Source organism: Daucus carota, chromosome 5 (genome assembly GCF_001625215.2).
Source record: "Daucus carota subsp. sativus chromosome 5, DH1 v3.0, whole genome shotgun sequence".
Taxonomy (NCBI): Eukaryota; Viridiplantae; Streptophyta; class Magnoliopsida; order Apiales; family Apiaceae; genus Daucus; species Daucus carota.
Genome location: NC_030385.2, coordinates 1,334,168 through 1,346,151, shown reverse-complemented (window position 1 = coordinate 1,346,151; position 11,984 = coordinate 1,334,168). Strand labels below are relative to the sequence as shown.

At 35.0% G+C, this 11,984-nt stretch overlaps 2 protein-coding genes across 2 annotated transcripts; both read left to right on the top strand.

Moving 5' to 3' along the window:
- The first annotated feature begins 1,222 nt into the window (after nt 1–1,222).
- Nucleotides 1,223–9,565, top strand: LOC108223338 (kinesin-like protein KIN-13B). The gene is made up of 12 exons (XM_017397530.2): nt 1,223–1,556; nt 1,649–1,852; nt 2,388–2,579; nt 2,780–2,887; nt 4,071–4,148; nt 4,250–4,331; nt 6,757–6,916; nt 7,006–7,308; nt 7,958–8,176; nt 8,273–8,621; nt 8,702–8,767; nt 8,997–9,565. The coding sequence occupies exons 1-12, from the start codon at nt 1,401–1,403 to the stop codon at nt 9,174–9,176; spliced, it is 2,097 nt and encodes a 698-aa protein (XP_017253019.1). The 5' UTR covers nt 1,223–1,400; the 3' UTR covers nt 9,177–9,565.
- A 704-nt stretch (nt 9,566–10,269) lies between these two features.
- Nucleotides 10,270–11,834, top strand: LOC135152655 (proline-rich receptor-like protein kinase PERK1). The gene is made up of 7 exons (XM_064093185.1): nt 10,270–10,300; nt 10,405–10,469; nt 10,663–10,939; nt 11,009–11,116; nt 11,183–11,238; nt 11,439–11,600; nt 11,799–11,834. Exons 1-7 carry the CDS (start codon nt 10,270–10,272, stop codon nt 11,832–11,834), a joined length of 735 nt encoding a protein of 244 aa, XP_063949255.1.
- Nucleotides 11,835–11,984: the final 150 nt, after the last annotated feature.

The following is an 11,984-nucleotide window of genomic DNA, read 5'->3' as shown; positions in this document are numbered from 1 at the left end:
TCATACCCGCATCCCCACTTGGGTATCAAAAACCCTATATTGGGGTTTAAGATATGAGTTTCATATTTTATTTTTTCCAACTAAACATGAGGTATGAGTGTGAAATGGACAAACCCCGTACTTGATTCTAGATATCCATGAACCAAACGACCTCTAACGGTGCTTCTATTTATTTACACAAACAAGTCAAGGAAAACAGATTCGAGAAGCAGTTTCTGCTTCTGATAAACAAACAGGCACTAGATATGAAAGATTAGCGTATGTGATCTTCTTATAAAAAATGAGTCTCTAAATAAAAAAGACAAAAAAATATAATAATGATAAAATAATTTTTTCCACAAAAAATGAACACCTTCAAAATATTGTAATTTATACTTTGACTAAAAATGAATTTTAGAATAAACAAAATTTTAATATAACAAAGATGAAGTGTTTTAAATGTAATGACCGTGATAAGGAGTATTTCCACTATTATTTGAAAAAGTGACCCAGCATCAAACTCAAAAGTTTTGAAAGTATGCCCCCCTCTTAGCACTTGGCAAGCTGCTTCTAACTTAAGTTTTTCTTATACGTTTGTGTAAACAAGTTAAACACTTTTAACAAGTTAAGAATGTTGGCTTATCTTTACAATTTCTACTTTTTTTCTAAACACTTTATTAACTTATTTAGGTGTTTGTTTAGGACTTATAAATCCAGCTTCCAGATTATAAGTTAGGAGCACTTATTCGTACTGTTTGTGTAATAAGTCAAGAAACACTTATAAAAAGTTAGGAATGCTAGCTTTTGTTTCAGGACTTCTACTTATTTCCCAAACACTTTAATCACTTATAAGTCGTATCTTGCTTCTAACTTCTGCTCCACTTATTTATTTTAAGCAAAAAACACTTATTTTAAACTCACCCAAACGGTCTCTTACTTTTCATTTCTACCGCACTTCTTTATTTTAAGTAAGAAATCACTTCTTTTAAAGTAAGCTAAACGGCCCCTATATGTTCATAACAATGTTTATCATTCGGATCTTATTTATATTATATTTCCAAATTTCGTCGTTTTTTCTAATTTTCATTTTAATCTCTTTCACTTTAAATTTGGAATTATGGTCAATATCGAGGCGCTGACCAATGTTAGGAAAGCAAAATTTAAACCTAAATAACGTCCTTTCTCTCTCACTCAAACAGTTTCCCGTCCCGTCAATACAAAATTTGAATTAGTAAAGTACTGTACACTTACACAATCAATCCTCTCTCCCCTCCTTTAAACTAATCTTCTTCACTTTTAGAGAGAGAAACACTCGAGAGAGATAGTAACCACATCACACATTTCACTTGAACCACCTCTCTCTCCCTGTCTCTCTCTCTCTCTATCTCTCTCGCTCTCTCTCTCGGTCTATATAACGAGAAATGAACGCCGTCGGGAAAAGATCCGGTGCGTCGGCGGCACATCACCAGCGCCAATACTCCGATAACTTTCTCGAAACGACGTCGTCTTCATCGAACGGCCGGTGGCTCCAATCGGCCGGTCTGCAACACCTCCAGTCGGCCAATCCTCCTCCACAGGTTCCGATCCTATTTATAGATACAAATTCAGTGTGTGTATATACAGATCTGAGTGTTTAATTGTGAATTTGTTATGTATTCTTTGTGTTCAGGATTATGGATTTTACGGAGGTCAGGGATCGAGAATGTATCGGAATCCGCAGAGGACGTTTAGCGGAAGCAGTGATTTGTTCGCGGAGCCGTTGACTCCGCCGGGAAATGCAAGAGGTCAGAGGAAGAATGGAGGCGATGATCCGAATGAGTTTAGTCCTGGTCTTTTAGATCTGCACGCTTTCGATACCGAGCTTATTCCTGAGGTAGCTAGTGGTTTTTGTAATTGTATGCTTGCTGCATTTGGCTTTAAAGATGTTATTTTGTTATAATTGTTGATCATAGTCTTGGTCATTATTTCAAATTAGATTTAAGGTTGTGGTAGGTAGGTTATAGGTTATGACCGTTTAATGTGATTTTGAGTGAAGTTTGTATTGCTATGCAGGAATCAATACAAAGTATATTGTATTTTTATTGATGCTCTAGTTTTTTCGTTGTAGAACATGTTTGTGTGGTGCAAATTTCCTTAAATAAAAATTGGATATATATACAAAACCTATATAAATAAACTTTTTATCTGTGCTGCATTTGGCTATAAAAATGTAATCTTTACCCTGTCTGAATGTCATTATACCATCATAGTTGCCTATTATATTTTTAAGTTCTAACATGCTTGTTTGGTGCAAATTTCTGTAAATTATGTATATTTTGACAGTAATATGAATACTGTACTAAAGGTTTGTATTTACCATTAGATTCTCATATTTTTAACCATGTTGTTATAATTGTGAATCATATTAGATGCCAGCTCCAGCAATGGTAGATGCTTCTATGTATCGTTCTTCACGAGGTCGAAGTTTTGATGATTCTGAACCATACTATGGAGCTAGCAAGCCCAGTAGCAGAGCTCGTAATATGCCAGAGAACAATACTTTGAAACCTTTTGTTCCTGATAAAGAGAAGGCTAGCAATGTAGCAAAGATCAAAGTTGTGGTATGTTCATGACTTTGAGATTCTCCATCTCTCCTAAGCAATAATAAAAGAGGCTAATTTTCCAGCCTGAACGTAATTATTACTGAGTTGGCTTCTCGATAGACATTAGTTAGTAACTTAGTTCTCCTTTGGAAGTTTGAAGGTCTCCCTCCAGTCAACGACATCTACTCATATATGTGCTTATAATGACTTAATTACAGGTTCGGAAGAGACCATTAAACAAAAAGGAGCTGGCAAAAAACGAAGAAGACATTGTAACTATCGAGTCACAGTCGAATTTTCTTACAGTTCATGAGACTAAATTTAAGGTTAGTGCATGTTCTTACTAATGTTACTTGGAAAATCTTGCCTAAAGCTAGAATACATATAGCTAATGCTATGTAGCAACACAAAAAGTGACTTTTGGTATTAAATAGAACTTCAAGACCAATGCATAGTAATAAATAGAACCAAAAAGCTTTTAATGAAACCAAATTGCATCTACCCGTGTTTAAAAAAATATATGCTAGATTTTTAATTTTTGTAAATATGGCAACTTCTTTAGAACCAAGTATTGCATAATGCTATTTTACCTCCAAGGCTAGCAATGCATTGGAGAGGTACATATTATTTTTTGTGTAAAATTTTAGATATAACATCACTATAAAATTGCATTGGACTTGCTCTAGTACCTTCTTGAGTAAATCTTATAGCACAATCTTGTAATATTATATGCCATTTTAATTTTGGTAGCTGTTTCCCATAAGCTTGCTCCCAGTATTCGTTTTGCTTTTGCTCAGTTGGTGGTATATTGACTTCAATTTTAAAGATAAAATGTTTAAAGTCTCAAGTTTCAGAAGGAATGTTATGAAATAATCAAACAAGCATGTCTGGAAAAGCACAGTTGTCACTAATAATGATTTCAGACTTAGCACATCTTCAAAAGTTTGCCTCCTGCCCTTATCATTTTTTGATATGTGAATAGCAAACATTATCCTTAATATCCTGTATGGTATATTTGTTTAGTTATCTTAGTCTCAAGTTAGTGGATTCTCGAACATTGAACATTAAGCTAATGCCTGGTGCACCTAACGCCTATCATGTGTATCACCGGTCACATGCTTGTTTCTTGTCAAAATTTGTCTGTGTCATGGCATATTGGCATTTATAGTTTGCATATGAAGTAGTGTCTTCTGTGATGTATTAGGAAATGAAATTATGTTCTCGGGTAAAAGAAAGAATTATAATGATTAATACAAAGAAGTATTTTAAAACTGGAACAAAGGGGTATGAAAGAATGGTTAATCGGATGATTACTCAGTCACTTACTCTCAGTTATGTCTGATTGATATGATTTGATAATGTTTACAATAGTAATTGCAATGTAACTGGTTTAACAAGCTTTGAAATTGCTGGACTTGCTTACCAGATGCATTACTTAATTGGCCACATTAATTTTCATTCGCATCAAAGGCTCATGCACTTCCTAAAATATGACACTTGATTTTGCAGGTTGACTTGACAGAGTATGTGGAGAAGCATGAATTTGTATTTGATGCAGTGCTGAGTGAGGAGGTTTCAAATGATGAAGTGAGTTCATAAAATAATTTAATATCTAAAAAATATAAAACAAATTATTACTTTCGCGTTCTCAGAATTAAGCAAGCTTAATGGTACACTTCAAATTGTAGGTTTATAGCGAAACTGTGGAGCCAATAGTTCCAATAATATTTCAGCGGACGAAAGCTACTTGCTTTGCGTATGGGCAAACAGGTGACTCTTTGTGATCCTATTAGAGTTCTTTCCCTTTTTTTTTTTAGGCCAAGTGTATTAGAGTTCTTTTTAAATCTTTATATTTGAGTAGTTAATTTTTGGAGATCATCTTACTGGTTTTGCTGATTTTTTTTTTTGGACTAGACTATATAATCTTAAAGTTAAGTGAGGGGAGGGAGAGGGTTAGGCTAACTCCAAATATATGCTCAGGATATTGCAAAAGCTCAAATCCTTATTATATATTATATGAAGTCCAAACACACTACAAAGGTGTGGTGTAATGCCAGTCACCTAGGTAGCGGTTCATAGATGGTTCTAAAAAGCATATGTAAATTAGTTTTACTACGGTTCTTTTCTCATATGATGTCCCATCTGTAAGCAAGTGTAGTTTAGTAATGCTATATCTACAATTTGACATAAAATAAGACCTCTTCAATGCAATCCTAACCATGAAAGTGATATAAAATTATGCTATACTTGGGTCCAAGTTAATAATGTAAGCCTAGCATGCATTTTTTTAAAAGTTGGATATATGCAGTTTAAAGCTTTTTGGTTCAATTTTAAAACCACATATTAGACTTCTAAGGTCTATTTTAGCACCAAAAATCATTTGTTTGGCTGATGTGTTTAAGCACTAGCATAAGAAATGCACATAGCTATGGCTGTATTATGAGTTGCCAAAATATGATTTGTGGTACCATATTAGAACATGTAAACAAACACATAATTTTGTCATGAAACCTAATAGTTCTAAACAGTAATCCCTTCGTCCCAGCCATATGTTTACATATAATTTGGACACGGAGGTTAAGAAATATGTATAAAGTAGTAGAAAAGAGAAAGAAAAGCGGGTGAAGTGGTGGACTGGTGGGATCCATTGATTTTTAATGTATTAAAGGGAGATAGTGGAGTAAAAGTAGTGTGGGAAGGGAAGAAAAGTGGGGAAGTGGTGGGACCCATTGACTATTTTTGGTAAGTTTTGAAATGTAAAGAATTGAATGGGACACCCCAAAAAGGAGACTGTAAAGAAATGGTTGGGATAGGAGTACCAAATTGCGTTTATCTATATTTGCAAAAATGCATGTTAGCTTTTAATTTATTCAATCCCCTTCAATATTTCACTTGCATTATTATGTGACAATTGCAGCAATTGCTATCTTTGGTTGTATATTTGGAACCAAGTATATCAAGTATAGCATAATGTTATTTTACATAGCATCACAAAACCAAGTATCACATGATGCTATGTAGGGCTGTAAAATGATCCGGGTGATCCCGGGTACCCCTCTGCTCAAGTACCGGATCATATTATTTTTAGCTTGTCCAGATTTGGGTCCGGGATCGTTTTATTCGGATATAATCCGATCCCGGATATTTGAGATTCGGATCTGAACCGGATATGATCCAGTATCGTATTTTCTATTTTTTAACCGGGTAGTTTATGATCCATCGAATATGAGCCGGATATGATCCACTAACACTAAATATCATTATTATTTCAATTGTTCAAATAATTATCATTTAGTCTAAGTAAACATAATATTATAAAGAATAATAATTTTAAATTAAAACTTATAGTTATATGTTGGTATATATCATTTATTAAATATATATGAAGATAATAAGCATGATCACATTAAATAAATCATATTTTATGAAGGTATAAACTTAAATAAGATATTAAAATTTTATAAAATGATGACTATTTACTTGCAAATATGATGGTGTTAAAATATAATATATATATATGAGTTTGAATCGAATATGAACCGTGGATCATATTTGGTTATTCGGGTAGGATCATATTATGAAAAATTATATGAGACCGAATCTGAGCGGGTATAGGTGTGCTCGTATCCGGGATCATATATTATACGGGCTTAATTTTTCCGCCAGGTTTGGATCGTTTTCAAAACGGATATGAGACATGTATCATATTTTCGAGCCGGATATGAGCCGAGACACCGGATAGTCCGTATCAATTTACAGCCCTAATGCTATGTTATATAACATCACTTGTAGCATTGCACTGGACATTCTCTAGATATTATCGTTTGTTCACCTTTTTGTTTTATGGTCAGCAATCTTTTGAATGGATCGTACTGCTCTGATTTCTACTTTCTTTCTTGTTACTTATGGCAATGATTAGTGGAAATTGTAGTGGAAATTATATAATACATTATTTTTTATATTCTAACACTATATTATAAAAAATCAAAATGAGTATTTTCAATAACAAAATGCAAGATTTTTCTCTCAATTCAATAGATGTGATTTTCCTTTTTAAGGTAACATTGCCAGTAGTTCAACTAGTTAGACATTGTACATAGTACACCATCCTTTTTCATGCAGATAATGTATTATAAATGCTATATTTGCTCACATACCTTCTGTGAAATGTGTATAATGCTTCCCCTTTTTCCAGGAAGTGGAAAAACTTTTACGATGAAACCATTGCCACTCAAGGCATCCAGAGATATTTTAACACTGATGCAGCGTAATTACCGCAACCAAGGCTTTCAATTGTATTTCAGTTTTTTTGAGATATATGGGGGAAAACTTTATGATCTTCTCAATGACCGGAAGTAAGTCAAATTATCTTATTCGCATTCGTTTATATTTCCTTAAATTAGTAACTGCAATATATCATGTTATCCGAACTCATCTTTGGCAGAAAACTTTGCATGCGAGAGGATGGAAGTAAACAAGTTTGCATTGTGGGTTTGCAAGAATACAGAGTATCAGATGTGGAGACAATAAAAGAGCTCATCGAAAGAGGCAATGCAACAAGGAGTACTGGGACGACAGGTGCAAATGAAGAATCCTCCCGATCACATGCCATACTTCAGCTTGCTGTTAAGAGGTCAGCAGATGGGAGTGAAACCAAGCCTGCTAAAGTTGTTGGCAAACTCTCCTTCATCGATCTTGCCGGAAGTGAACGTGGAGCAGATACTACAGATAATGATAAGCAGACAAGGTAATTAGATTTTTTGCACTGTTTTTTCCTTGCGCAGGGAAGCTCTATGTTATGTAGCTTATACAGTATTTCGTGTTTCTTGTCAGGGCGATATTTATATTCTTCGAAAATAAATTAATAGATATTTAACCTGTATAAAGAGTTGAGTAACAAGGTTTGTTTTTTTCTTCATAAAGTTCTTTGTAAGTATCTTTTAACCACGTACAATGTTATGATGTGTATCTATGTAGATCTGAAGTTCCATGATTGTTCTGATTAGAACCTCTTAGTTGTTTACCGGTACAACAAGTATTACCTAATAATCCTATTTCACACACATAAACACACAGATATCTTTTTCTGTTGCTAATATATTTATATCTTTTTATGGAAAAATTTAAACCATAGAAAATGATATGCACTGACTAGGAGTTGTTAAGTTTTCATCTTTTCATACTGCTTCTCTTTAAGGATTACAAATGCAATTAATTATATGAGGCAATATGTTTACCACCCTCTTTAGCACTTTACCCTATATCTTTATTTAGAAGATGGATCCTTGATGTTCCATGCTATGGGTTTGCCCGCTTTATTATGCTGCTGTGGGTTAAAAGACAACTTGTGTCATCTTTAAATGTTCTTACGAAGTGTTTGTTATTATGAAATGCAGAATGGAAGGTGCTGAAATCAACAAAAGCTTGCTTGCACTGAAAGAATGTATAAGGGCTCTTGACAATGATCAGGGTCATATACCATTTAGAGGCAGTAAATTAACTGAAGTACTGCGGGATTCATTTGTTGGAAACTCTCGGACTGTCATGATCTCTTGCATCTCACCCAATGCTGGATCATGCGAACATACTCTTAACACCTTAAGATATGCTGACAGGTAGAAGTTGCTTTTGGGTTTTTCCGGTTATTGCAAATTTGCAGTTAATCTTTATTCTTTAGTATACTATAGTTTATTGTTTTCTTCACACTGTAGAGTGAAGAGTCTTTCAAAAGGGAACAAGAAGGACACATCATCTTCAACCTTAAACTTGAGGGAATCTACCACCATACCATTATCATCTTCTTTACCTCGGGTGTCAACTTATGAAGATGACATAGCTGATTCATGGCCTGAACAAGCTGATGGCGAGGATTATGATGCATCAGAGGAGTTCTATGAGCCAGAGAAACCAACATGGAAGAAAAATATGAAACCTGAAGTATCATCCTATGCTTCAGAAGATAAAATGAGGAGATTTAGTGGCCAGACAAAACTGAAAGAGCCAGCTAAATTTGATACGAAAAATTCACATCCTGACGACGATCTGAATGCCCTCCTAAAGGTGTGAGCTGCAGCAGAATCAGTTTTATCCTTTTACCAGTTAAGGCTTTACATAAAACTCTCTTTTGTTTTCTATGCCAGGAAGAGGAAGACCTTGTGAACGCTCACAGAAAACAGGTGGAGGATACCATGGATATTGTTAGAGAGGTTTGTGATAATCTGAATTTATTACAGTTTCACTATAGAGAATATTAACAAGTGCAGCTATGTGAGTCTTATAACAAGATTTGACCAGAGAAGATAAACCAATTGCTATTTGACTACGATGATACAAAGGGATACTGTTTCACTTATGAGTCCATACAATCAGGGATTTCGAACATATAGAGATTCATGATGCATTTTATGATCTTACACTTTTCTTTTAATCATGTAGGAGATGAATTTGTTGGTCGAGGCAGATCAACCAGGAAATCAGCTAGACGACTATGTCTCCAGGTTAAATGCAATTCTTTCGCAGAAGGCTGAAGGCATCCTGCAGTTGCAAAACCGTCTGGCTCAGTTTCAGAGGCGTCTAAAAGAGCATAATGTTCTGGTTTCTTCATCTGGTTTCTAAAACATGGTTGAGTAGCAAGAAGGGAGGGAATGCAGATTCACCCTTGTGAAGAACAAGTGTTTGGCTTGATGCAAAGATCACTGTTGGGTAGAGAGGTTCTGTAGTCACAGTTTGCAGTTTTAGCAAGTTGCTTGGGCATGTGTCTGCACTGTCATCAGAAGCGGATGGATTCTACACGAGGGGATACAGAATACTGGTCGGATCCCCTCCATTTAGATCATTCTTTGCTTCTTTGTTTTGCCTTCCCATGTAGAAGAAAAAACCCATAGATAAACGTGTTTTCAGCATGATTTGTAAAGATTTGCATCTAATTATTTTTAAAATCAAAGAATGTATTACAATTATATTAGCGGAATGAATTGAACTGGTTGAAAGGCTTTTTTTTTAAATGCAGATGAATGTGTACTATAGTTTCATCATCGAAATGATTGGCCTCTGTTCTTCGGAATCTTGGAAACCCCATTACCATTAGCATGATTCATATAATGAAATGTTATTATGGATTTTTTATTTGATGATGTTTATGTAATGAGTCATTAATATTGTTTGAATTACAAATGAGGGAGGGAGACATTGAGTGGAACTTTCAACCTGTAATAAACAGGACCTCAGCCTTCGCCACTAGATGAGGACCTAAAAGACAAAATATTGAGCATTTTTGTGTGATCTTTTGGAGATATTAGAATTTTGGATGGTGTATTCCGAAATTGGAAAAGGGAGAAGATAAATATAGAACCAGGAAATGTACTCCCTCCGTCCCTTTTTATATGTCCATTTTGACTTTTGATCAGTCAAATTAACTATATTTCGACCGTAATTTACATGTATTATATAATTAAAAAGAATAATACAAATTATATCATTAGAAAGTATGTTTTGTCTATTTTAATATGCAACTTTCGGATTTTAAAAATATTGAATAGATAATTTGTATTGTTTAGTCAAAAATTGGTCAATTTGACTCCTTGAAAAGCAAAATGGACATGTAAAAGGGGACGGAGGGAGTAAATCATAATTTTTAAGATGGATTTTCTTGATTATTAGTTATTACAATTGGCAAATATTGATGAAGGAAATATAATCTCTATCTAAAATGGTTTTGCCAGTGTTACAAAGTGATTCTGGTTAAGATAATGTAATGGCCTTTAGTTAAAATGGTGATGCTTTCTTCTAATGATATAGTGTTTAATTGTAGACTTGCATATGCTAATATGATTGTGCTTGCCAGATGATCAATGTGACTATCCGCATCATCATTGGCAGCAGAGTTCTCCACCTCAAGCAAACGAGATGGTCCGGCGAGCTCCAATGCCTACTTGTTGTCCAAACACACCAGCGTCGAGTAAGAAGCATTTTTCAACTAGTGTTCCCACATCCCTACAATGGTCAACAAGCAGTAGCTCAGGCTCCCAGAAACTGTTTTCACATGCTCTGCCTGGCCGTGGTCTAAAACTCTCAAAATGAATATTTACATATGAGGAATTAGCATGCAAGTGATGGCTTCTCCAGTGCTAATCTCCTTGGTGAAGGTGGTTTTGGTCAAGTTCGCAAAGGAAATCTTTCCAACGGGAAAGAGGTTGCAGTAAAGCAGCTGAAAATAGGAAGTGGACAGGGCAAGCGTGACTTTCAGTCTGAGGATGATACTGTAAGTCATATCCATCACAAGAATCTGGTTTCATTAGTTGGCTACTACAGTACTGATGATCTAAGACTGTTGGTTTACGATTATGTTCCAAATAAGACCCTGGACCTTTATTTACACGGTAAGCTCTGAATGTGTTTCCTCTTATGTGAATTTCATTTTCAACTTGATTTTAAAAATTCATTTGTAGGAACGAGAGGGAAGCCTCTTCCCAGTAATTGGGCTCCTCTAAACTGGGCAACTAGGATAAAAGTTGCTTTAGGATCTGCAAAAGGATTGGCATACTTGCATGAGGTTTGTACGTTTTTTAAGCAAAATGTGTTCTTTTTACATAGACATCTTTGATGCTCAACTATATCTGCAGGTCAGCCGAAGATCATCCATCGTGATATTCTTCTTGATAACAGTTTTGAGGCGAAGGTAAACTTTAGGACTGCTCTTCTTACTACCTTTAAGACTATGAAATATTCTGAACATATCTATCAAAGATGTACAAGGCATGAAAAAATCTCTATGAGTTAACTTCAAATTCAGGATAAACGACGGAGATTTTTAGCATGTAAATGGAATAGTTACTTATACCTGCAAATGTACTGAAATCACACTAAATGTAATTTCAGTCGCGGCCTTTGCTCTCACAGGCTATTTGTGATGCCGACTTTGGTACTCTAGTTGATGCAAGGTTGCAGAAGAATTATGATTTCACTGAAATGTCCCGAATGGTTACTTGTGCTGCGGCTTGTGTGCGCCATTTGGCTCGACTTAGGCCAAAGATGAGTGAGGTATATAAACTACTCCCTAGAATTCATGAAACCTAATAGGACATAGAGGAAGAGATCTTGGGTTATTGCTTAATGCTGTGCATCTCAAATTTCATCAAACAAATCTTTAACAAAAATTTTGAAAAGTTCAAAAACCTTTTATTTGAAAACCTGGAGAGCTCCAGTGAATGTAGTGGTCTGAATGATGTTACTCAGCAGCCATCACCCTCTAGCAGTGAACGTCTTCGGGTTTAATCTAGTGAAGGCGAAGGCGACAATATCAGAACCAACCAGAACGACATAATCAGAGATGGGAAGGATACGGTAGTTGAAATCTTCTGAAAAAATTTCATGACTTGCAGAGAGGAAAGTCTTCTCCTTTAACGATTTCTAAATCATTTGTTA

What these genes read in the sequence shown, in the direction of transcription:
- LOC108223338 (XM_017397530.2), top strand. Translation starts at nt 1,401, where the DNA reads ATGAACGCCGTCGGGAAAAGATCCGGTGCGTCGGCGGCACATCACCAG. An exon ending in TTCATGAGACTAAATTTAAG is followed by an intron (nt 2,888 to 4,070) that starts GTTAGTGCATGT and finishes TTGATTTTGCAG; the next exon opens with GTTGACTTGACAGAGTATGT. An exon ending in ACCTTAAGATATGCTGACAG is followed by an intron (nt 8,177 to 8,272) that starts GTAGAAGTTGCT and finishes TTCACACTGTAG; the next exon opens with AGTGAAGAGTCTTTCAAAAG.
- LOC135152655 (XM_064093185.1), top strand. Translation starts at nt 10,270, where the DNA reads ATGGTTTTGCCAGTGTTACAAAGTGATTCTG. An exon ending in CACCTCAAGCAAACGAGATG is followed by an intron (nt 10,470 to 10,662) that starts GTCCGGCGAGCT and finishes ATGAGGAATTAG; the next exon opens with CATGCAAGTGATGGCTTCTC. An exon ending in CCTGGACCTTTATTTACACG is followed by an intron (nt 10,940 to 11,008) that starts GTAAGCTCTGAA and finishes ATTCATTTGTAG; the next exon opens with GAACGAGAGGGAAGCCTCTT.